Source organism: Mirounga leonina, unplaced genomic scaffold (assembly GCF_011800145.1).
Source record: "Mirounga leonina isolate KUSES-001 unplaced genomic scaffold, KU_Mleo_1.0 Mir_174, whole genome shotgun sequence".
In the NCBI taxonomy this organism is placed as follows: Eukaryota; Metazoa; Chordata; class Mammalia; order Carnivora; family Phocidae; genus Mirounga; species Mirounga leonina.
The window spans coordinates 25,578,281-25,605,523 of record NW_023270451.1 but is presented as its reverse complement, the minus strand read 5'-3'; the positions used below and the strand labels follow the sequence as shown (position 1 = coordinate 25,605,523).

Sequence of the window (27,243 nt, the reverse complement as noted above, 5' to 3'; positions counted from 1 at the left end):
CCTAAATGTTCACTCCTGCACACAACTAGCATTAAACATTTATAGAGTGGCTGGCCTATGCCAGGCACAGGGAACACAATGCTGGGTCAACCAGGATTCACTACTTCATGATGGTTTTGGGCATGATACAAGGAGCTAGAACACAGGCATGTAAAGGCATTGAGGAGGCAGAGGAGAGGACTTGGCCTAAGGGAGACAAAGATGGCATCAAAAATGAAAGATACTTGAGCAGAGGCCTGAAGATAAATAGGGATTTTCCAGGTGAACATGAGGGGTAAAAGATAAAGAAGGCTCTCCAGGAAAAGGAGCGAATTGCACATATAAACTCCAAGGAAGGGAACAGGTTCATGGCATGGTAAATAAACTCTGTATGGTGACACAGAATGACCTGGATATTTATACGGGGCAAGGCCAGATCATGAAGGGACATGTGCCTCAGACAAAGTTACTGGATTTTATACTGGAAACAGCTGAAGAGCGCCTAACGTCATCAGGTAAGGCAGCTCCATGGTCATATCTGTGGGCAAATGGACCGAATGATGGTAAGACTGAGGACCAGGAGGCCATCTCAGAAACTCTTCACAATAGTCAACGTGAGAGATAATTGGGCCTGAACTACTGCGGCTGCGGTGGGGAGGGAGTGGAAAGGGCAGCTAAGTGAGGTGGAAGCAAAGTCACTGGGTGACCAACTGGGTTGAGAGTGGAGGAAGAGGAAGAAGTCAAGGGTAATTCCCTGGGTTCTGACTTGAGAAGATACCTGTCTCATCACGTCATTCTATCAGCTTTCAATTTTGGATTCTGGCTTCCTGAGTCACTGCTGCTGTGCCACATTCCTTCTGTCCTAAAGAACGTCCCCAGGCGCCACTGACTCTAGAGGCAGAAATACAGAGGCCGCCGCCCCCACCCCTGAGTGGTGGTGATGAGAGGGAAGCGCCACCTGTGCTCCTCCCGGGCTTCTCCGTCCAACCTTCAGCAGCCAACAGCAGCAATCCTTTATGTGATGCTCAGTTTTTTTTTTTTTTTAAGATTTTATTTATTTATTTGACAGAGAGAGAGATAGCGAGAGGGGGAACACAAGCAGGGGGAGTGGGAGAGGGAGAAGCAGACTCCACGCGGAGCATGGAGCCCGATGCGGGGCTCGATCCCAGGAACCTGGGATCATGACCTGAGCCGAAGGCAGACGCTTAATGACTGAGCCACCCAGGCACCCCCTCAGTTTAGTTCTGTACACAAATAGTGAGGCCAAAATATAGTTATTACGGACCCCAGGAGTACAAGGCATTATGGAAAAATAAAAGCCAAGTACAATAGCAGGTTTCTCGAGAGTGCTATAGGAACGCCATATGGTGCAAAGCAAAGATCCTGTGGTTCGTCGGGTGCGAGTCTGACTTCTGGCTCCATTATCGTTACTGGCTGTGTGACCTTGGGAAATCGATATTCTTGAGACTTGGTTGCCTCCGCAATAAAACAGATAATAGAGCCTACCTCATCTGTAAAAATTAATGATAATACAGTAAAATTCCTATCAGCCTAACTTGTCATAGATTCAAAAGATAATAATAAAGTAAATATCCTTCTTTATTTCCCATCCCTTTTGACCACTCAAAGAGCTCTTGCCTCCAAACAGAGTCTAGTTATCTCCAATGGGTATTTCTCTCTACTGCCCTCACTCGCATCCACACTGATGTCTATTGTTAGAAAAATGAAGCTTCTAAAAGCAAAATAGGATCATATCTATGTCAGAGACTTTTGCAGTCCATCCAATATTCATCTTTCCTTTTCTCTTCATTAATGAACTCTGATTTTGCTGGGGGTAGCAAAATACTAGGTTAAAAACATTTCCCAGGCTACATTGCTGCTAAGGGTAGCCATGTGACACATTAAGGCCAATAAATCTCTGCTAGAGAGGTTTTGGAACGTTTCTGGTCACAGGTACTTTCATTCTCCCTTCACTATCCTTCCTTTTTCCAACTTCCTGGAAACTGGATATGATGGCTGGAGCTACAGTAGCCATCTTGCAAACTATGAGGAAAAGATCAAGACTCATAGGACATCAGTCTTGACAAACCTGAATTCCTGAAGCAGTGCTTCCACCACCTTCCAAGAGATTTTTCATCACATGGGACAAATAAAGCCCTAATTTAAGCTGGTGCCTTTCAGGCGTTTATAACTTTCATCTGAGCACAATTCCTGATTTAATCCCTTCAACCCTACTTTAGTATGATTTTCAAGGCATTAACCATAATTTCCTTCCAACTGAAAAAGAAACATTTACTGAGTGTCCAGCGTATGTCAGACACTGAGTATGTAAACATATAAACAAAAATTACATATTGACTCATTTAAGTCTTACAGTAACCCTGCAAGGTAAGTACTTCCATTCACATTTTACAGAAAGGGGACCCGAAGATCTAAGACGCTAAGTATTATCAAAGGCACCATGCTGATATATGGGGAAGCCAAGATCTGAGCTCCAAGTCTATCTGGTGATAGCATTCACCCTCTGGCCGCACTCCGTGCTCCTGTAGGGGTCCTGTAGATTCACCACTGTGAGAAATCATGACTCCCAAGACAGTGTCTCTAAATGAGGCAGTCACTTTTCCTAGATCTTCCATACTTATATCTAAAATCCAACTAGTAAACCATCTAAAAAGTATGTCTAGAGCATGAAAAAAAGTGTGTAGAAGGAGGCTACAAAGTGGCTGATGGAGCAAGTAGTGCGAGCTGCAGAAGCTGAAGGGACACTCTGCCTGAAAGCAACTGGACAAAGTTGATGATCTGGAAAGGAGGCTCCTTCTACCCCTGTCCTCCAGTCAACAACCACCCTGAAGAAATCACACTGACTGGAGAGCAGGGTGTGAGCCTGAGGCATGGGAGGGACATTAAGTAAGGTGCCCCATGTCCATAAATTCTCACAGGAAAAAACACATGTATAATTTTATCACATTTAAAAAAAAAAGAGGAATGCAAGAAAATTAAAATTGTGTATGTGTGTGTGTATATATATAATATCTTAGAACCTAGTATGTATCTCTTATAACCTAGTAAAATAAAATGCACACATGAAATAGACTTATTTTATATAAGTATTACATACATTACTTACATGTGTGCAAATTTTGACCCTTTCCTCTCCACACTGAATCTGAAGCAGCTAACAAGAGTCATAGTAAATTTAAAATTCATGTACAGGAAAAACAGCGGAGCAGAGAAAAGAGGAAAATAAAGTATGCAAATCCATATTCTACAGGATGCTAAATAATTACTAAAATGGAGCTGTACATTTAGATCTGAGCTTCCTCCTGCCAAAGGAAAACAGAAAAAGTGACGAGGTGCAGAATTCACGATGGCCCTGAGATAAAGGGAATATTACCACCTCAGGAGAAACAAAATATTTTCAATTCATACAAAAGCAATAAGAAGCCAGAAGACCTGAGTGGGACTTGACACGGGGGAAACTGTGTCATGTAGTAGACAATGTCTTAGTAACTCCCTCAGAATAAATGTCAGACTGTATTCCACATAACAATTTCTCACAGAGTTACTCAGTCAAGCTGAAAAACCGTTCAGGGCAGGCAATCTGGGCAGGACTAAGGCAATGAGATAGAAATGCACTCTGATGGACTGGCTTGATCTAGTTCGAATCCCCGAACATCTAGGTAAACAAATAGCATGTTCTGGCAATTACTCTCCAACCAAAACCAGCTTAAGAAGTAGGATTATGCAACAGTTCACACACTTTTCAGTTCAGAAGTTCTAAGAAAGTTTTTATGGGCTTTTTATTACTGTGTAAACGATACTTCAGTCCACTATCACTGTGCTCTCAGGTAGAGTATATGCCAGTCTCTTCTTCTCCAAGTGGCATAAAAAGGTAGAATCTCAGGAAACAAACTGAGGGTTGCTGGAGTGGTGGGGGGTGGGAGGGATGGGGTGGCTGGGTGATGGACACTGGGGAGGGTATGTGCTACGGTGAGCGCTGTGAATTGTGTAAGACTGATGAATCACAGACCTGTACCTCTGAAACAAATAATACATTATATGTTAAAAAAAGAAGATAGTAGGAAGGGAAAAATGAAGGAGGGGGGGAATCGGAGGGGAAGATGAACCATGAGAGACTATGGACTCTGAGAGACAAACTAAGGGTTCTAGAGGGGAGGGGGTGGGGGGGATGGGTTAGCCTGGTGATGGGTATTAAAGAGGGCACGTATTGAATGGAGCACTGGGTGTTATAAGCAAACAATGAATCATGGAACACTATATCAAAAACTAATGATGTAATGTATGGTGATTAGCATAACATAATAAAATAAAATTTTTAAAAAAGAGCAATAAAAATAAGTAAAAAAAAGGCAGAGAAAATGTGGGTTGCTATTACTTTAAAAAAAATTATGGCTTTTGGCTTTTACATTAGGAGGTTCTAGTATATATACTCTCTATTATATAACGGGTGGTAGAGAAGATTTATGAATTCACACCTATAATGATGTCTTAACTAATTTAAAAGGCAATGCGTGAAAGCCATGTTCCTAAGGATATGACATCCCAAAAGTGGACATTAAATGGTCCTTGAATAGGTGGAAATTAATGTTAATTATTGAGCAGGGCAGAAGAGCACAGAAGTTCATTTTTAAAAAGGGACACATGTAAGGAACAGTGCCTGCCAGGTCTGGAAAGCAATGTAAAAATCGATGTAAATTTAGCTGAGCTTCACTACAGTGTAACTGTTTTGTATGTATTCATATATGTGCATCCTCATAAGCGTATTCACACCAAGAGTCCTCAGTAAGGTACAAAGTGGAATATTCAGAAAATGCCAATTAGACCAAGGACATATCTGCATGCTACTTTTCCATTGCTAAATAGTCAGTTGAAATGTCTCTCAAAAAAAGAATCTCTAGTTGTGTGAAGACAACATGAATACGGCTGTGCTTTAATTTAAACTCTCTATGAAGTCACAAGAAGTTACGACTGTAACATGAACCGAAGGAGGAAAAAATAAGGACCATTTGTTACTAATTAAAAAACAGGGGATTAGAAAAAAGATGGCTATGGGAAATAGAGAACAGTTGTTCTCCCAACATGGACCTCTCACCCTGCTGATTTCGTGGTTTTTAAAACTATAAAAGTGGGAAAACTGGAAAAATGACAACAAAATGGCTACCAAAATATAAACGGAATAGCCTATATACTTTTTAAAATAATATTTTCTCACTTGGAGATAGAAGACTAGATCTGCGAAGCAAAAAGCTAGTATTTCCACATATGGGTTCCTCCTCCTCCACATATATAATAAACACATATTGGATCTAATGCAGCTCCGTGCAATGCAGTAACAAGGTTCCAGTTCTTTGATTCTAATGGCAATCAGCTGCAATAAATCAGCAGATGAGACAGGTGGTTAAAGTTACACAACTTTAACAAACTAAGATTGCTGAAGTTAAATAAATATCATCGTGGTCACTTTAAGCTGCCGAGCTTCATCAAGCAGAGCTACAAAAGCAGCAGGTTAGCGGGTTTCTGGCAGGGAATAATTGGTGCTGGGCAACAGACTGTGTACACGAGCAGAAACACTGCGTAAAACTCACATCACTGGCTCACCCACACCATATGTGCATTTTGGATAGAAACAGGGGCAGCTCTCATATACCTCACGTAGTTTGGCCTTACTGACTAGGATGAATGAACGTTATGTTTCAGTGTACTAGTTAACCCCAATGGAAACCAGCAAACACCAGAATTATGACCTTTCGATTATAATTTTTTCCAGTGAAAATGAAATTAGGACCAAGATGGAGTGGTAACAAAAATATACAAATTTGAAGTTACAGAAAAGATCTTTACAAACTCTGATAAGCATGCCTCAAGTTAATTCATCTTGCCAGTGTTTTGGGCAATCAACAACCTATGCTAATCTGATTGTCAAATACAAAAGTCAAATGTTTATAGATCTACAGAAATAATAAAGTGTTTTAATTGTTCTTTACCAGTGGCCCAAGACAGATCTTAGAAGAGCAAGGACCTTGGAAGTAGTTTCTGCAGTCTGACAATTTACCAGCAACGACTGCTGGACCATTCCTAACAAGCATAAAATCTTGATTAATCAATGCCTAAAATCTTCATTATGCAGCAGATCCCCACCTTCCCGTCCATCACCACCTCCTCACCACCATCACAGTAGTAATATAAAGGTTGGCATTTGGTGGCACAATCCCAATTCACTTTCCAAAGTGGTGAAGAGCCAGGACTTCTGGGCAAGAAAAAAATCTCAGATGCCGCATCTAACCCACCTACACCTATTTCATTGACTGAGAATTGAACTTGAAGAGAACCTTGGCAACTGCTCCCAGATGATACATTCGATGAGCAGGGGAGTCCCCCAAAATGTACTTTTTACTATATTATATGGTGCAATCATTCAAATGAAAATAAAGATGAGAGAAATGCACTCTACAAAATCTTCTTCCCAAAGGATATCTTGTATAAGGAGGATAAACACATTAAAGAATTAAATTTACCATTTAAATGACATAATCCAACTGTGCTTCATTTCTCAGTAAATCAGAAATTTGAAAAGGTTTTGTATTAGGGGAAACAAAAAACAAAGATCCTTAAACTCATCTGATAAAATTATATTCTCATAAACTAATTATTATAAAGGGAGAAATTAATTATGTTCAACTAAGTGTCTCAACATCATAGATATAAAAAAAAAAAGCAAGGTTTTTAGACAAATATATGTTTAAACTGATAGCCCACAACATATTTTGGGGGGAAATATGACTTTATAGCTGATACAATGACACTGACAGGTTGATCAACGAGAAAAGTTTGGGCTGTGTGATTTCCAATGAGATGTGAAGAATAACCTCCAGGTCACCTCACTCTTCTCCCTGCTGGAGAGGACCCTGGGTGAGAGGACAGAGGTTTTGATAAATCGTGATCAGATGTGGTGCTCTGTGATCAACTAATTAAGGGATCTTAAACCTAAATGAGCCAAGGCAGAAACATCCCAACATGTCTCCTAAGGATCATCCTCAATAGCCTACTCCACTGTTTTTACTGCCATATAAAATAGTTCTTCTATTAAGCAAAATCTGCCCTTGAGTGAATACATCATTTCCTCATCACCAACCTCACTAACATTTAAAATAAAAAATACACTCATTACAGACAAATTGGAAAACAAGAACACCGGAAAGAATGATTTAACTCATAGAGCTATCATCCCAAAGGCAACTACCCTTAATGCTTTTATGGACAACATCATCTTTTTCTGCAGTTTTTACATAGCAACAATACTGTATATACAATTTTGTACCTCATATTTTTAACTGAAATTATGAAACCAAGAGTTTTTATATTTTATTGAAAACTAATCATAAATTGCATTTAAGAAAACTGAAAAATATTCCATTGAATGAACTGCCTTTTTTTTTTTTTGCACGTAGAACTTCTTGGGGATTGAAAAGATTATTTTCTTAGAATAGAATCCTAGAAGTGGAATTACTGTCAAAATATATTAACATCTTTATGGCTCTTGATACTTATTACCAAAATGCTTACCAAAAATGGTTGTACCAATTTAAACAGCTTTTAATATCAATACCCATTATACCTGTATTTGGACTATGAATATCTTGTGAGAATAAACAAGTTTCATTATCATCTTAATAACCCCAATACTTTAAATTAATAAACTCAGATGCTGTGTTATACTAGAAAATTCTTAAAGCTGAAATCCTGACACCTGGTAGAGGAATGTTTGCTATTCTTAAAACTCTTCTTGAAAATCACTCCCTCCTGTCCCCTTTTTCCTGCACCACAGGACCCCGATTCTTTTCTACACAGAACCCAGTCTTTAATGAGATCATCTTACTCCCCTTTTAAGAAATGGCAACCAAAGTCTTTTTCATATGGAATTCACAAAGCTCAAGGATATTTTCATTCATTTTAATGACTATCTGAAATAAAAACAAGGAAATTAATCCCTACAGAGTCTGAACGCTCCTCCACTCTGTTAAAAGACTTAAGGGAAGTGCAAAAACACATTAAAAGAAAAGTGGACATGTTTCATTAATATGTGCATTCCATGCCTTTCTAAACAAACAAAAAATCTTTTGTTTCCTAAATTACTGAACTGTGAATTCCACAGGTAACTCAACTATTTTCAAATACATAAGTTAAAAAGACACACACACAGATTCAGCATACTACATTGAGAAGTATGCTTGAAATGAGCTCAACAAAGTCCCCCAAATATTTACTTTACTTTTCAGGGATTCTAGTATTCTGCACTTAACAATTTTAGCAAGCATTTTGTTGTGGTTACCTCAATTACTGTTTTGCAATTGCTGTCTATTAAATTTCCTAGCACAAATTGGCTGTAAGATTGTTTTAGGTCGTCATTAAGAAATTTATATTAAATATGCAATAAGCTACTTTGGTTAACAGAAGTTGGGGGGGATATTAGTGTCACAGTTTATTATTATAAATAATTTTTGTGTCTTCTGTCAGCATAACCACAGTAGTATCTCAATACCACCAGCTGATAATAATCTTTATAAATCCTACTTTGCAGCTATACCATCTGTTAGTTATTATTTTATATGTGTCTCCATATGCATATGTGAATTAGTTGTCACTCAAGACAAATATATAAATAGAATTGTGGTTTTGTGGGGAGATTTTTATTGGCTTGTTTTTGTGTTTTGTTATCTTTAGGCCAGTAAACTAAATAAATAAACATATTCCTCAGGCTTGGAAACTGAAACTAAATGCACATATAAAAATAATTTTTGTAGTACAAATAAAAGAAATTTAAGTTCAATACACACTAAAAGTATCTACTAAAAGAGGTTGAAATTAATAGTCACCAAAAGTGGATATAATTAAAGAACCTGAAATTTACATAGTCATAGCTTTTGAAATATACCTACAAAACCAAAAAAGAATAGGCCCACTAGTAAATTAGTAGCTAATATGGTTCCAGTTTTCACAATACAAAACACTTGCCATGACTGATGATTTGAAAATAATGACTAATTACTTGCTTACTTGTAATGTTTATTTCCCTGAAAAGAGGAGTCATAAAGGCAAAAACTCAAAACGAGGCCCCCCGTGAATCTGTGGGTTTATCCCCGAGCTCTAAGTAACCGGCCCCTAGACTGGCAGAAACAGTAAGTAGTGGCAACATCATTACAGCTCAGGACCAAAATTCACCCAGAAAGGCAACAAGAAAAAAAAAAGAAGGAACAGAAGGAGATGGATAATCCTCCAGTTGCAATTTGTTCCAAATTATAACGCTTTCCCCAAGTGCTAGAGTCTAATGACTTTCATTTCAATAAGCCCAAACATGGGCTTATAGGGGCTCACGCTCTACGCACCGAAAACAGGATGAACTCTCTTAAAAGCTACCAGTGGCTCTTAAAACACGGATTAAAGCGCAGCGTGAGAGTAACCACATTGGATGACTAGATGGTTCAATATTTCCTTAAGTTATCCTATTTTAGGTGATGATGCTCTGGGATCATATAGAGGAACACCAAGGTAGAAACAGTAGTCACTACTTAAAGTCATCATTGAGAGACACCCTAAAATATTTAGGGAAGGGGACTGAAGAAGACAAGTACGCTGAGAAATTATGTTTTTCTGAAATGAATGCCACATTACTTTCAGTTCACAAAGTAAAAAGTCCCACTAATTACTTAATACAAATAAATATGCTGTCTTTCAGAGTCATTTGTGTAAACACAGGAAGATATCTCATAATCCACCTCTGTAAAAATGAACTTATTTGATGTCCAAACTAGATCTCTTTTTTTGCACATTATATTCTAGATGCTAGATGCTAGAATTTCCACGATGTTGGGAGAGACTCTATTTGGAGAGGAACACATGTTTTAAGTATACTTGGGCTATGAAGTGTAAGGAAAAAATATCACAGACTACTTAAAATATTTTAACTGCCATCAAAACTACAGTGTGGCACACGACGAGTTCCATTCATTTCTTAACCCTTTATCATCCATCACTGAGATTCCTGTGTGGAAAGTCATTTCATACCATGATTTGCCCCTGTATTTCTAAGTTTTTATTAAAAATGTTCTTATTGAAGGATTTCATTAAGGAATTTCACAGGAATTTATCATACAGGAATTAATTGTGTAAATAGTAAGACAAATTCTTTCATGGTCCAAAGCTCACCTACTGCCTGAGGTCTCTCTTCACTCTCCCTCCCTAATGATACCTATTCCTTCCCTGAAATCTCACTTATCTTTGAAGTTATGGAGTTTAAGGAAATTTTTTATTCCATCTTTTATTATAGTGATTTATAGCGCTTTCTAATTTTTCCATGAATCAATTGAGAATTTCTGCTTCTATAGCTAAGAATCAGAGTCGTATGTATATTTACATCCTCTCCACCCCAGGTCCAACAATTCCTTGAGAATAGCAGGCAATCTTGATGTTTATCTGAACTCACCAAAAAACCTATTTCAATATACTAAAAGCCACCTTCTCCAAAGGGTCCTTAGAAAAGGGAGTTATATTTGGGCAATTAAAGCGTTATTTTTAGGCATTATGGAACCCACACTAATTTACCAAACATATTCTCATTATAAATAATATTTCAACATTTCTTGTATAGCCACTAAAAATGAAAATAGCAAGAATCTTTTCTGCTCGGTACAATAGTTATGGTTTCTTAATCAGATGTGTATCTTTTTAAAAATTTTTATTTATTTATTTGACAGAGAGAGAGAGAACAGCGAGGGAGAAGGAGAAGCAGACTTCCCGCTGAGCAGGGTGCCCGACATGGGACTCGATCCCAGGACCCCGGGATCATGACCTGAACCAAAGGCAGACACTTAACCGACTGAGCCACCCAGGTGCCCCTATCTTTTTTTTTTTTTTAACTAACTGAAATCATTACACCCTTGCTTACTAATGTAGTAAGAGTGCCAAAAATAATGTAAATTAATAGATTTTTATGGGTAACTCCTAAGAAATAAGAAAATTTTTTCTTTTTATAGTGGTAAAGAGAAAAAAACCAACTATGTGTTTATAGTGTAAGAGGAAAAAGAGGATTTAATGAAGAGACTCCCAAGACAGCATTTGCAGAAGACTGCTGCTTTGTTCCTTTATCCATCCCAGAATCATTGACAGGACATGTCTGTCACACCACATGGGTCTGACAGTCTGTTAGTGGCTGAAGCTAGTTCGCTAAGCTGTAGACTGCACCTTCCAGGAACTGACACTTCGGTGAAGTCATAAGGACAACACACGTGGTACGAGGACACGGAGGTTCTCTCTGGCTGGGAGCGCAGGGAGAAGAGTTCAAAAAGGAGGTGTCGTTTGGATAGCATTTTGGTTTTAAGCTTTATTCTGCTGGTTTCAAGCCATTGGGTGGGGGGAGGGGGTCTGATGTGACAAAACCTGCTCATCTAGTAACAGTCTAGTGAGCAGATGAAGACCTCGTTGGAGAATGAGAAAACAGACTTGGAAGATATTTGTTAGGCAGAATCAATAAGATTTGATAGACTTGATAAAGAGATTGAGGAGAGTGAGTCAAAATGAAACGCTGAGGCCTTTAACTTGGCAGGCAGATGATGACGTTACAGGAAATCTCGATTATCACTGACACGTATTTACTGAGCACCTTCCACGTACCAGACACTTTTCTAGGCCCACAGAGTCTGTTTTTGTACTAGTCAGGGGAGGCAGATAGTAAACAAATGAATAATCTGAGAAGTAATAAACTTGATGGAAGAAATAAAACAGGGTTATGTGACAGTGACCGGGGGAAAGAGACACTTTAGCTGAGGTAGTCATGAAAAGTGACATTTGAACTAAGACCTGAATGACCGTTGGTAACAAAGGGAGAGCAAACGCAAAGGTTGTGGTGGGAAGGAGCTTCACATGACCAAGGGACAGAAGAGTAGCTGGGAGGTGGGTGTGGGGAGAAAGGAGATAGGAGAGCATTTATTCTAGTTAACAGTGTGCCGCAGGCAGGGTTTCAGCCAAGGAGTGATGTGACCTGATTCGTATTTCCATCTCCTGTGTAGGAGAATGGACTTAAGGGAGAAGAACACGAGGGTGAGGGTGGTGACTCAGCCTAGGGTTCTGTCAGTGCTGGTGCTGAGAGGGGGTCAGATTCCCGTTGTAAAGGGACAGGTGACAGGGCTTAGGGACGGGCTGCATGCGGAGTGTGAGGAAGAGAGGAGCCGGGACACCTCAGGGGTTTGGATTCTAAACAACTGTGTAGAGGGTGTGGTGCTGTTACACAGAGATGGTGAAAACCTGAGCAGAGAGAACCTGCAGGGTATTGGGGCTGGGAATCAACCAGTCCTCTCTGGTTGCGTAAAGGCTGAGCTGCCTAGAAACTTGTCAGTGAAATGGCATGTGGACAGCTGGGTACAGTCTGGAGCTCAGGGGAGAGGTCTCACGGAGATATACTTGGGGAGTCATCAGCCTCTTTGTAGAATTTAAAACCACGAGACTGGATAAGATTCATCTTGACTGACTGTGAGTGTATTCATCCATACATTTAACAAATCTTTTCAACTGCCTATTCTGTGCTAGGCTTTAGGGCTACAGAGATGAACCAAACAGGCCAGGTCCCTGACCTCTCTCTAGCTGTACGCAGCAATACCTTCCTGTGCTGTAAGAAGAATATAAATAGGGGTGTGTCACCATGTACAAAGTTCCAAAATTCATGGATGTCTCTTGTACCCTAATAATTAACCTTCCCCCTAAATCTTAAAAATGATTATTTTAGTGATTAAATAATGTTGGTATGTTTCTACGTAGTATGTGGAAGTATCTGAATTACATTTTGAAGTACCCACAAGGAAGAAATCATTTTCTCCTGTGGAAAAGAACAAATGCCCTAATCTTGCCACTGAACGCCAAGGAGTACACTTTGATACCAGAAATGGTAATGTAATGCAGTTCTCTTTTTTTTAAAGATTTTTTTATTTATTTGACAGAGAAAGACACAGCGAGAGAGGGAACACAAGCAGGGGGAGTGGGAGAGGGAGAAGCAGGCCTCGGCGGAGCAGGGAGCCCGACGTGGGGTTCGATCCCAGGACCTGGAATCATGACCTGAGCCGAAGGCAGACGCTTAACGACTGAGCCACCCAGGCGCCCCTGTAATGCAGTTCTGAATAGGTTATTTGCAAACCATTCTCGACAGCTTCATATATTATCTATTTATCTCAATGTATTAGAAAATAGTCACTCAATTAAAAATAGTTCAAATGTTTTAACTTAGGTGCTCTTTTCCTCTTTTTTCAATTGGGAGTTTCCAGTTCCAGCATTAGGAAAAGCTTAGCCCTGGCGAAACCACTCCCTGTGCTGCCATATCTGACTTTTGAGCAGATCACCTGCTTTTTCTGTCCGAGGCACCTGTCTACATGAGCAAGAGTAGAAGTTACCATTTATCCTCAGAGGACTATCTAATCATACTGACTGGTTAGCTTCACCCCAAAAGGACTTACCAAGTTTCACTTACCTCCAAAGGCGGGCTGCTTTCGGCTTCTGAAGTTTTACCTTTTGCTGCCTTTCTTTGCTCATGTTCTGTATCTCCTATGAAGAGAAGAACAAAAACAAACCTTTACCATACCCTGGAGGCCAAATTGTCTTCTATTTATTTAAAATATCTTTCGTTACTATACGTTTCACATTATGGAAGTAACTACTATTTCCTTTGTTACAAAGTAAGGTAATTTCTAAGAATGATAATTTTATACAGGTTCCAGAAATCATACATACATCTACATACATACAACCTAAACCAGAGATGTATCCTGCTTCTATAGACGTTTACTCTGGAAAAATTCGTATTTTGAAAATCAAGTCATATTTCAAATAAACTAGGAGAGCTTATGACTTAAGGAAGATACAGCAAATTATTTTCAAATTAAAAGTCTTTGTAATATGAATAACTGTCCTCCAAGTTAGTTTTTTAAATAAGGTTTACTCATTATAGTGTTTACTTGTGTGTCTGTAGATTTGCCTCAGAGTAGATATGTATATTTGCATGTAATAGTTAACCAAACATCAAACAATCTTTACAGAAGGCAAGAACAGGGCGCCTGGGTGGCTCAGTTGGTTAAGCGACTGCCTTCGGCTCAGGTCATGATCCCAGGGTTCTGGGATCAAGTCCCGCATCGGGCTCCCTGCTCGGCAGGGAATCTGCTTCTCCCTCTCCCACTCCCCGTTTGTGTTCCCTCTCTCGCTGTGTCTTTCTCTGTCAAATAAATAAAAAAAATCTTAAAAAAAAAAAAAAAAAGAAGGCAAGAACAATGAACAGGTTCATAAATTAGCCTTTGGTTAATACTTTGATTCCTAAGGCTGATGCCCGGGTGGGTTATATTACTAAGTGAAGTTGGTAACTAGGCTGGCTCGAAGGACATAGGACAGACACAAACATAGGTAAGTATAAGCATAATTTAATCTCTTAATGGCCTACTTTAATTTATTAACTATCACTAATGACCTGTGATTAACACATGGTAGGTAAAGAAACAATTAATGAGAGCTTGATTTAGTAGTTTGTAAACTGCACTTCCCGTAAAATTAAGCCAGCTCAGGAATGTCTACAACAGGGAAGATTACAAAATTCATAGATGATGACTTGGCCAACACTAAAGGTTAAGAATTTGTTAATAAGGAAGGTCATAAGTCCTGATTGGAGATAACAAAGTATGCAAGTCCTGGCTGAGCTTAACTTTTTTTATGAAACACAAAAGTTCAGCATACCATTGCCGATAATCAAGGAAGAGCCTCATTGAAATTTTAAGGAATTAAATAAACCTGTTAAATTCTAAAATCATGAAGAATTACGGGGCTCCTGGGTGGCTCAGTTGGTTAAGGGTCCGACTCTTGCTTTCGGCTTAGGTCATGATCTCAGGGTCATGAGATTGAGCCCTGCGTCAGGCTCCCGGCTGGGTGTGGCGCCTGCTTAAGATTCTCTCTCTCTCTCTCCCTCTTCCTCTGTCCCTCCCCTACTCTCTCTAAAATTAATAAATAAATCTTTAAAAAATAAAATAAAATGCAAGCACATCAATCAATGCATATTCTAGCTTATAAGCTCTGTTCTCAGCTATGTGCAACATTATTATCTTTGGCAAGACCTACCACATAATGGGTGTTCAGTAAATACTAGCTGAATAAATCAGTGAACTTTTCTTTATACTTCCTAGTTCATAAAACTGAGATAAAATATTAAATGGTATGTAATAAAAGCTATATTTGAGCATACAGTTAATGTCCTTCTAAAACATACTTGCTAAACTTAAAAGGCAGCTGTATTAAGTACCACTAGGGTGTACTGCTTCTAGGGATCCATAATTGTGGCATAACTTATTAGATTTTAAGAACAGTTAATGATTATTTATAAGAAAAAAACCCATCATACTAAAACAAAAACATCAGGAACTTTTGGGTTATGTCTATAGGATAATAAAGTTAATAACTGTTAAGTGAAACATTTACATCAAACTACTTTTGTGACCTAACATGTCAAACTATTTTGATTGATTTTGCAAATGCTTGTTTAAACTGACCAGTTATTTGCAGATCGAGGAGAACCTGCTTTTCAGAAATCTCTCTTCTCTCTGAAAGTTAGGGACAAGGTCATCAACCCCCAGTTTACAGGTGGCAAAACAGATGCCAGAGGAGTTTAGTTGGCGTGGCTAACAACGTGAGGGCACAGCAGCCCAAGGAGCCGAGGTAATGCAAGGCCCTACACAATGAGGTCAGAGTGTGTTTAATGACTCAAAGCCTGATTCTTACAATATATATTGTCCAATACAAAAGGTCATTTACTCAAGAGTTTCTACCTTTTTGAATGATTATTGCTCTATCCCATAGGCACACAAACACTGTATTTAGCTAAAGTCATTCAACACGAAGTCCGCGCTTACTTGGCCATTTTCTGACTTCAAGCTCTGTGTCTGTGTGACGCTTTCTCCATTTCTCCCTACTGCTTGAATAACCAGAAAGGTTATCAGCCAGTGTTCCTGACATCACACAACACATCTGCCTGGAAGGGACTGTAGAATCACTATTTACTGAAATGCCACGTCTGGCGATGACTCAGATAGGACAATAACTGATTACAAGGAAAAATGCCATCTGCGAGATTATTCTCTATAAACAAAGGCACAAAATGAAAACTGCTCAAACCACAAACAGAAAAGAACAGGTCACAATGAAATATAATTTTTGAAGGTTTTTCCTTCCCACTGAAGAATTATTTTATCATGAGAAACATTCAGTTATTTTCTCTAATTTTTTATAACCCACACAAAAGTTAGATACTTCAACAATAAACAAAGACGCATGTGACAAATGTGAAATAAGGTACTTTAGTTTTCAAATTGTCCATTAACTCTGATTTATACACTGGATAGATTAAAATTTTTCATTTGCGAGTCAGCTGTTTATAAAGAAGACTAGAACCCCTAGAGGCAGAGGCACTCAGGGACTTGCCCCAAGTCTCCCAGGTAGAAGGCAGTCACAGTGGGGGCAGAACCTAGTCTTCTGACATTTCTAGGGACTCTCCGGTCTGGTAGAAGTTTCCAACGGATGTGGGCAAAGGTGGAGGAATCAAGTCTGAGTTAGAGAGTGGTGAAGAGAAGGGCCCACGGATGCGAAAGGGAGCTCTGAATGCAGGATCTTGTGCTGGTCCAACCCTCTGGGCCCCTAGACACTTCTCTTGACTCCTTTTTTCTTCCATAAGCCCCTGTTCTCTTCCCTTTCCACCGATGATGCCAAACACTTCTGACCAGAGCAAGCCTCTGTCCTTTCTTCCCATCTTTCAAAGCAAATACAGTCCCCTTGATACTTTCCAGAAGTTTGCAAGGCCAGAAACAATTTCACAAAAGGCAACAACCCCTCTTATTATTTACAATCATCAATTTTCTTGGCTTAAAATGTAGTTTTTATTTAGAACAAATAATAAAGGCTACATATACATACTAAGGAAGCTCTTTCAGAACTTAAAGAGCTGAAGTAAAAGTTCTCTATATTTTAGATTAGGGATTGGCAAATTTTTCCAGTAAAGTGCTAGATAATAAACATTTTAGACTTCATGGGTCCTATGGTTTCTGTCACAAAATTCTCAACTCTACCTTTGTGGCTGAAAACAGTCATAAACAATATATAAACCAATGAATGTGGCTGTGTTCTGATAAAATTTATTTATAAAAACAAGTTTCAGGCTGTAGTTTCCTGATCCGTTTTTTTTTTTTTAATTAAATTATCACTATGCTCAATGTGGGGCTCAAACTCATGACCCTGAGATCAGAGTTGCATGCTTTACTGACAGCCAGCTGGGTGCCCTTCCTGATCCCATTCTAGAGACTATATGTATTCCACCTTTTCTAGGATAAAAGGCTGAATTATGTTTGAGTTATATGAGGAAACAAGCAAGGGATGGTCATTAGAGTATCATTATGATCCTAATCTACTGGGTGAATTGGGTCAAGGGTGGGGAGAAATGGTGGTAAAGAGTGAGAAAGGGAGAGGAACCCTATTGCCTACTTGGGTTACCCAAAGGAGACTTGTCTTGGCAAGAGAGGGGGTGAGGGAGTTCCTTCACTCCTTAGGTCTCCTTCAATGTGGAGGAAGCTCCACTAACATTAAGCCAAGGCCTCCCTCTACTCTCTAATCCATGGCTTGGTAACTTTGGGGGCTTTGCACATGTGGTTCTGCCCTAATTCTTCCCCTTCTCTTGAGAATGGGAGGACAACAGACAGCACGTTGCTGTCTGCTCTGTCGCTCCACGGGGACCTCCTCCCACCTGGGAAAGCCTGCCCCAGCCCAGCATTTTCTGTAACTGGATGGAGCTCAATATAAGCCTGGTGTTCAGAAATCCATTTGGTCCTTGATGGAAGAAGCCACATTCTTCAACACCAGTTTACTAGGCAATAAAGATGAGAATTTGGTCTCTATTTGGTGGGGTTTTTTTTCCCCCTAAATTGATTAGATCTTATCTGGAGAAGATGGGTGTTACTATTGGAAGGCCCTAGGGTCTAAAAGGACGGGGAATGGGCTGATATGGACAGGGCTGGAGCCTACCTAAATATGAAAAGCTGTGAATACAGAAAACTGTTTTCTTTCTTTTAACTAGAGAAGAATTATATAGAACTGCATTTCTCAGAATACAGTCCACAAAATACTACTTTTGAGGGGTTCACATGGAAAAAAGGTTTCTATGGTCAAAAGTATAAGGAAAATCTGCAGAGCGCATTCCCTTCCTGTTGATTTCCAATGCACTTAAACATATTAGAGGCTCGGAGAAATTCTTCTAGTAAAGAATCTTTAAGGGTGCCTGGGTGGCTCAGTTGGTTAAGTGTCTGACTCTTGATTTCAGCTCAGGTCATGATCTCAGGGTCCTAAGATCGAGCCCCACATTGGGCTCCATGCTGGGCATGGAGTCTGCTTGGGATTCTCGCTCTCCCTTTGCCCCTCCCTGCACTCTCTCCCTCTTAAAAAAAAAAAAAAAAAGGAAAGAAACTTTAAAACTTTTTCCACAATATATTTGACTATGGAGCATTTTATTCACCCGATACCCATTAAGAGGGTATCTTACAGAGGTCTATGAATACACTATGCAAAATGCTGATAGATGTTTCTGAAGTTAAAATGGATTATGAAATGTATTATTCTTACCCGATTCTTCAGAAGACCCTCAAAATTGTCAAATTTGTTATTCAGCTTTTGACATTCATCTTCCTCAGTGCTAACCTACACCTATTTTCCTTTAGCTATCTTTTCACAGCCATCTTTTCCCATCAATTCATTCGATGGCATTTGGGGTGGACTAGCAGTATGTGACTGCATTCTACTACATCATTCTGATTCTAGAACAGCTGAGGATCCATGGAGGAGAACAGGCGAACCAGGCACCTTGAAGACACAGGAGAAGCCCAAGTGAGCAGAAATATCTCCCCCGCATATTCCACCAATTAGAGATTCATTAGGGTTAATGAGCTCCTCTTTTAAAATGCAAATACCCTCTGGGAGTGTTTGCTTATTAGTCATTCACCAAGTGAAGTAGTGGAAAGAACAGTGGAATGGGCATTCCATTAACTCCTTTTCATTCGTCAGTCACACACTCATTATACAAGGCAGCCTGGCACTGTGGCGAGGGAATGGCTCTGGAAGCTGACGGAACTCGACCTCAATCCTTTACCAAATCCATGACCTTGGGCAAGGTACTTAACTTCTCAGAGCCTCAATTTCCTCATCAGAAAAATGGGAATAATGATACATAATAAGGCTGCTATGAAGACTAGACTGAGAAAACACGTTCAATGCTAAGGGCAGGGAAGAAGGGGGCGGAGTTGGGGCAAGATAAAGGTTTCGTCTTCAGTGCTGGTGTCCTCCTGCCCTTGTCACGGGGCTGTTGCCGGTACCCCTGCAAAGGAGAGAGGACAGGAGAGGCCCTCGCGTGTTATCTCATTTAGTGCTCTTGGCAGCGCCGTGAGGTAGGCTTTATTCTATCCACGCAAGAATGGCAGGCCTGCTGTTGGAGTCCAAGTCCGCCGACAATGCCAAATCATTACATAATCTCATGCTGCTTCCCATTACTTATCAAAACCTGAGTTATCCAACTCAGCTTAATACACTTTACATTGGAGTCTCCTCCAGTTTAGTTTAGTTTTCCCTTCCACAGTTTCCCATACTATCCATTTTACTCCCCGTTTTCCACTATAATGAAGAAAGGAAGAAGAGACAGAAAGCAAAAATACTAATTGCTGAAGACATGTCCTGCCCAGGAGCCCGCTGCTGTCAGGTCAGGATTCTGATGGCAATTGTTGTAATCCCATGAGGAAAAGAGCCAAGAGGAACAGCTAAGCCAGGGAGGGAGGAACGAAGTTAGCAAACAAAAATGGGAAAAGGTTCAAGCTGACTAGGGATGAAAGAAAAGCAAATTAAAATGACACCGAGAATATATTAAATTAGCACACCAAAATTATTACACCCCAGATTCGCTAAGGATGGACTACAACTAACTCAATGGCATCATTCTGACAATGAAGTGAATACCTGATAAACATCTGTTGATTTGACTGTGGCGGGTGTGGTGAGGGGGGTGGAGAAGACGGTTCTATATACATACTTACCAAGGGCTTATAAAAAGAAGGAATTATAAATGAATGTTAAAACATGAAAAAAAAAATCTAAGGGTTCAACAGAACCGGCAATCTACTTTTTATATTAGTGTGGATCTTACTTTTAATACATATTGATATACAACCTTTAGGTAGGCATCATGTTCGATTTTAATTTTCTGACTGCTGTTAAAATCACAGTTAAAACCTTGCTTACTCCTTAAAAGCCTGGGGGCACATGAACAGTGAAACACGTTTACTCAGGAAAGTAGGAATATCAGCAAATCCAACTGAGGTCAGACCCACTGATCAGTCCTACTGCCTGCTCTTAATTAACTTGTCCTAGGATTCCAAGGATGTCTTTAGGTCTGAGTCTTGTTGCTTTGTAGCTATGGGTAGTAATTTTTCTGGAAGATCTTAAAGCAACCAAAAACATCCATTCAGCCTTAACACTATGAGCTTTAACACTTTAAACCCAGGCATTCTTACTTTTGGACTGGAAGACTAGAAACACAAAAGACCCCCCCCCCAAATTAATTTTGTACAATATTGCATCATGCCGTACAAATCTTCTGCAAAGGATTTCTGTTACTATCTTTCCAAAATCAGAGTAAACTTACATACTGTGAGAGTAAGTTCGGCTGACCATTCCTGACTCTGGATCCCAGAATGCTGCTGAAAGAAAGCTCCATAAAGGGCCGCTCTGAGCCCTCCACGGACAACAGGTTCTACAGGCTCTGTGAAAACAAACAGCACTGACACAAAAAGGATTTTCAGTGTGTATGGCTTGAAGCCAAACTTTGTAAAGAGAAAAGAGTAGGCTCACTCTCCTAGGTTATCTGGTATCCTGAGACACAGACTCAAATGTGCTGCCTGTTGTGGGTAAAATGATGGCACTGATCTATCACTAATAATGCAACTTAGGTTGGAGATGTATGGACATCACGTCACTCACTGTCAGGAGTGTTGTCTCCTTTCCAACCAAAAGAATAAACTTGTGAAATTACTGGTTGGTGTAAGGAGTTCTGCTCAGTCAATTCTCAACATAGAAAAATAAGTGATCCCATGAGATCAAATGTGTTTTTCAAACACAGCATCAGTTGGTCCAATCAGAGATATTAGGTAGGTAATCTTCTCAATCTCTTGAAATTTGAGTTCTTAGACTGATTAAAAAAAAAGGGGGGGGGTTAGTGTGGTAGAAAACCACAAAGAAAATCTCTAGCAGAAACGGGAGCAGTATATGAAATATATTATAATCAGCTTCAAGTTAAGTTTCATTCATTCAAGAAATATTTGTTAAACACCTGCCATGTACCATATATCATGCTGGGCACCGTGTGAACTAGTGCAATCCTATCCCCGCCCTCACATCATTTACATTTTCCTAGAAGGGATTTCAACGGAGCAAATGCAAGTCACAAAAACTGGCTGTAGAAATGAGCCAAAAACTAAAAATTATGGGAGTACCCAATCAGTTAAGGAATAGAAATTCTGTGAAAAAGGTGGCTAGCTATTACAAAACCAAAATTCCTAACCATGGCTTTGCCCCTACTCCCTCCACAGCTCCTTTCATTTAAAAAAAAAAATGTCATTAGTATCATTACTTTTAACTGAAAGTCAAACATTAAACATGCTCTTGCGTCACCCAAAAGTTTGAAGAGAATATTTCTCTTCATTATTTGAAGAAAAGTTGATATTTAAAACAGTGAATCACCTGCAAATCACAGATCACAATGAGAAGCAAAGCCACTCACAGCAGATATGATGAGGGGGCATGATGTGATAACTGGATGAAGACAAAGAGTTTGATTTCAAAATGCGGAAGAACCTGGTTGGTTTTATTGAAGAGGTCACACTTGTCGTTTGGTCATATGACATAAATGTGTAAAATTACTGTCCCAAGGGTTGCAATACACTGGGTCATATTTAAAATGTTCACTTAAGAAAAAGAGAAGTGGTTCCTTTAAGAATTCAGGTAAACCTAGACACCACAAGGCCCAGGGAGGAAGGAAGTCCTAACCTGTTCACTGGCCCCTGACTGAAGCAGGCAGAAGGCAACAGTGAATCACCACTTAGCATCCTGAGGAAGAAGAAAGGGCTTGAATAAAAAAGGGCCCAGATCAAAGTTTAGGGTTGCAAACTCAGGTCTGGCCATCCTTTGTTACATTTATAAAACTTTTAGTCGGGCTACAATATACAGACAGAGTGGGAAAGAAAGTGTGTCATGGGATAGCCTGGGATGAACGTGCCCCAAAGTAAGGCAGGGGCTGAAAGTGGCAGGGAGCAGAGCCTTCATATGCAGAAACAGAGGAAAACTCTGAGACCTCTCCCTGCCACTGGGGCAGTACATCTCACATTTCAGTGGGTGTAAGAATTACCAGGAGTGCAAATTCCTGAGTCTCACAAGACATTCAGACTTGTGAACTCTGGTGAAGCACCTCAGAATCAAAACTTTTAGCAGGCATTCCACGAGATTCTCCTGCAGCTGGTTCCCGAACAACACTTTGAGAAACACCAAAGCAGACTTAGATAACATCACATGGCAGACAGATTGCCATCTGCCTAATTTTTGGAATGACTGCCCCCCCTCCCTCCTTCACTCCTTCCCTCCCACATTGTTTAAATAGCTAGAGTCTGTATCTCTGTGCGAAGGTTGGGGCTCAAGAAGATAAGTTCTCCAAAGAACTGAAAACAGGATCTTGAAGAAATATCTGTACGTCCATGTTTAGAATGACAGCATTCACACACAAGAGCCAAAAGGTGGAAGCAATCCAAGTGTCCATCAACAGATGAACGGACCAACAAAATGTGACACATGCCAACAATGGAACATTACTGAGCCTTAAAAGGAAGGAAATTCTGATGCATGCTACAATATGAATGAACCTTGAAGACATTATGCTAAGTGAAGTAAGTCAGTCCTAAAAAGACGAATACTTTTTGAGTCCATTTATATGAGGTGCCTAGAATAGCCAAATTCATAGAGACAGAAAGTAGAATGGTGGCTGCCAGGGCAGGAGGCAGTGGGGAATGGAAAGATGTTCAACAGGTACTAGAGTTTGAGTTTTGCAAGGCAGAGCTTATGCATCTTTTACCACAATTAAATAGAAAACATTTTTTAAAGATTTATTTATTTTAGACAGTGAGAGAAAGAGCATGAGCCGGGGGAAGGGGCAGAGAGAGAAAGAGCGAGAATCTCAAGCAGACTCCCTGCTGAGTAAGGAGACCGATGTGGGGCTCGATCGCACAACCCTGAGATCATGACCTGAGCTGAAATCAAGAGTCGGACGCTCAACTGACTAAGCCACCCAGGCTCCCCAGATATAAACCATTTTTAAAATAAGATGGGTTATATATAGCCTTTCCTTTTGTAAGAGCTTTTATGTAGTGATAAGCTCAGTATTTCAAGATGAGCGAATTTAAACAACTTGCAAGTATTTTGTAATTTTCTAACTAGTGAAAAATATGTTCTTCAAATAACACTTTAAAATAAAATTTGCAATGATTTAAAGCAAAAAAAAAAAATAAGATGGGTTATCCTCTATTTAGAACAATAAAATGGTGGAAGCTACTGGCTGATACTGTATTTTACAATTTATTTTAGTTTCATTATAAGTGTTTTCGTATACATTAGTCTTTATTTCATATTCTTGTTCTTCTAATACATACATATATTTAAAGAAAAAAGGAAAAATCAAGTGAAGGAAATTGTGTGTTTTCTGTCTCTCTGCCCCAAAATTGGTTATGGTTCAATAAAGAGCCTGGCTGTAAGAAATAGTCTGACCAGCCGCCCATTACAATGCATTGCACTAAAATAAATAAATAAATAAATAAGAACCAATGTCAGGGGAGCACACTTTGGCCACTCTGTATGAGTACAATAATGTCATTTCTGTTGATGTGTATCTGCAAGCTTATTTGTACTTACATTACCAGGTAACAATATGGTGTTAGTGATAGGAAGTATCAATATACTAATAAATCTCAACTGCTGGTTATAAAAAATTGAAATTTTTGAATAACTTGAATCAAGAAATCTAAAATCTAAAGTACTGGATAAACAGATGAAACACAATGATAGAGTATGCAACTTCACAGTTAATATGCATTTCCTTTAATGATGTAAAGCAAAATACCTCAACTTCCTTTAGGGAAGAGACATTTTGCAATCACCTTAAACTCCGATTCACTAGGATGAGGAGGGGAGGTTGCAGACAATGAAATCCAGGTGTTTAGAGGAAGGTATTCAATATCAACAAATCACTTCTAAGGTGCCCACTGCTGACTTGTAATTCCCCAAAGAAATCCCACCTACAGGAGTAATGGAGTTAATGGAAGGGAAAAAAAAAAAGAGAGTATCAGGGTAGGAGGCAGAGGACAAATCAGACTTTAAGAGCCTGCTACTGGTAGATCCTAATCTAATAACTGGGGTACACTGACCTCAGGAGTTCCAAAATAGGTTGACAGCACAAAACCAGAATGGTGAAAAGGCAAAAGCCCATTAAGAAGGAAGAAGCATCCATGATGGTGAGCAGGTGGCTCAGCTAAACAGTATGAGAATCTGCTTCATTACAGGGTGAAAAGTGATGATGAGAAGAGCAAAAACCATTCTTTGCCTGAAATGTTCCTCAACCCAGACCTCAACCAGCTAATATGTATTCAATCTTCACATCTCAGCTTCAACCTCCCAAACCCATGCCCCTTTCCCTGCTCCCATGTGTTCTTCTTCTCCAAAGCGCTTCACGTAGTTGCAGTCATTTAATTGTAGGCACTCACTTGTTTAATTAGCTGTTGTTCCCACTAGACTGTCAGTTCCACCAAGGCAGTGATATGTTTATTTTATTTGCCACATGTTTGCAGCATTTAGTATGGTGGCTGGTACCAAGTATGTGCATGGTAGGCCCTTAGGTAATGGTGATTTTCTGACTGACGCATTACTGACAACATGGCCTTGTCAAAAGGAGGGTGGCAGATAGTCTGAGCCAAATACATTTCTGATGAAACTATGGGATAAATAAAAGAAGCTGAAGAGGATGCACCATGATTGGTAAAAGGAAATAAGTTTATTCACAGCACTGAGAACTGGGCGAAAGGTAGAGGCTGAACAAAAGGCTTAAGCAGAGATCAGTACGCACAGCCCTAATGTAAAGTTTGGACAGAATTTCAGCAATAAGGAAGGACGAGGTAGACCAGCTGTGAAATAGTTGGAAACACTTCCCAGCAGTTTGTTGAGGGTAGAACAAAAAGGACAAAGAGTCAATAGCGGCTTTGAAACCAGAGAAGAGATTTTACTCGGTTCTATGCAGTTACAGTGAATCTGAGATAATGGCATGAAATAGAAGTGGTAGCTGGGATTCCAAAGGAATTCTGATAAAATATTTTTATTTATCTTACTGTATTTAATGCTGTATTTTTAAGTTTTTGCCACTGATGTGTATTTATTTTTAAAATACCTTCTTCAAAAAAAGTTCCCTCCAAATAAGTTAAAAAACCCAAAAACATAGTATCCCATTAGAATACATAACAACGTATTTGTGATAAAAAAAAAAAGTCTCAAAATAGTTGTAATGTTCAAAAAAAATCTTATAGTTCTTTCAGTTTGTAAAGAAGAAATCACTCATTTCAAGACCGGTTAAACAGTAAAACCATAAGCCATTTTAAAGTTACGAAAATTGCATGTGGTTTATGTGCTTTAAACTTATATTTCTAATTTATTACTACCTAATGCCACAGTATTCATACATTTGATATTCTTGAAATCAGAGTTCGTTTATTAAGTCCTCACTATATATTTATATCTTCATGACTCAGTGATTTCAAATAAAATCAATAGTCTTCTAAGGGTGGGTTTAGTGAAATTAGGATTCATCTGGACATGTGCCTAATTGCAATACATTAAAAAAAAAAGGTCCAATCTCAAACCACTTCTTTTTTTTTTTTTTTTAAGGCTTAAAGGACTAGGACGGAAAGACAAACATATTAACCCAACAAGCTCTGTTATTCAAAGTCCCGGAGTAGTTGCTTCATTCCAATCAACCTGTCTCAATCAAATTCCTTCTCTTCTCCCACTCACCTACCTTACCCACCTCCAGACTTTAATAAAGCAAACCTCCCTCCTGTGGCTATCAGATTCTCTCTCTTCACAATACTAGGAGGCACATCAACCCTTGCCGGAGAAGGGTCCTGGAAACCGGAGCACGTGGCAATTCCAATCGAAGAGGAAGAGGGAAAAGTAGCTCTCCCACCAAGGCTTCCTGAGGAGGAAAATACTGTATGCTTACTTCTCTGTACAGTGCCAATTGGTCTGTAGACCACGCATCTACTTATGCATGACAGGGCAAAAGACATCAGAAAGAAAAGCATAAAGAATATGGTTTCTTGTTAAGCCTGATTCCAAGATAATAGCAAACAGTGGACTTGGTAAGAAGTTTCTCAGACAGGGAGGCCGTATACAGAAGTAGTAGGATAAAGAGCTGGAGAACGGGTTGGTTTAGGCCCTGAGTTCTCAAAACAGTAAATGGACGCATATTCAAACATGAGTAGACAACAGAAATATTCTATGGTCTGAATGTGTTCCCTCAAAATTCATATGTTGAAATCCTAACCCTCAAAGATGATGGTATTAGGAGGTGGGGACTTCGGGAGGTGCTTAGGTCACGATGGTAGAGCCTTCAGGAATGGGATTAGTGCCTTATACAAGAGACCCCTCCCTAGCCCCTTTCACCATGTGAGCACATGGGGGCCAGACACCTGCTCTGAACCAGGAAGAGGGCCCTCACCAGAAAGCGACCATGCTGGTGCCTCGATCTTGAACTCTCTAGCCTACAGTATTGTGACAAATTTCTGTTGTTTATAAACTACCCAGTCTCTGGTATTTTGTTATAGCAGCCCAAAGGGTTGTGCTACAACACATTCCAAAGTTAAAATAAATAATTTGGGGCATATCCATCATTTCTGACTATCCAAATATCTGTTTCCCTATCAGATTGATGAGCTAGTGCTGTTATTTCCTAGTATTTATGGGTAGAACTTTTTTTTTTTTTTAAGTCAGTCAGCCTGCCTACCTATCCATCTACCTATCCATCTGTCCATCCATCCATGTCTTTCTTCCTCCTCCTCT

General features: G+C 39.5%; 1 protein-coding gene across 4 annotated transcripts in view; it reads right to left on the bottom strand.

The window, feature by feature from the left end:
- UMAD1 (UBAP1-MVB12-associated (UMA) domain containing 1) overlaps positions 1-27,243 on the bottom strand; it is a 215,538-nt gene that overhangs the window by 54,588 nt on the left and 133,707 nt on the right. For 3 of the 4 annotated variants that reach the window (XM_035020631.1, XM_035020632.1, XM_035020630.1), the window contains one exon: positions 13,511-13,584. In XM_035020631.1, coding sequence (XP_034876522.1) covers positions 13,511-13,584 — 74 coding nt within the window. Of the gene's footprint in view, positions 1-13,510; positions 13,585-20,747; positions 21,506-27,243 lie in introns of those variants that run through there. The other variant, XM_035020633.1, reaches the window with a different exon arrangement.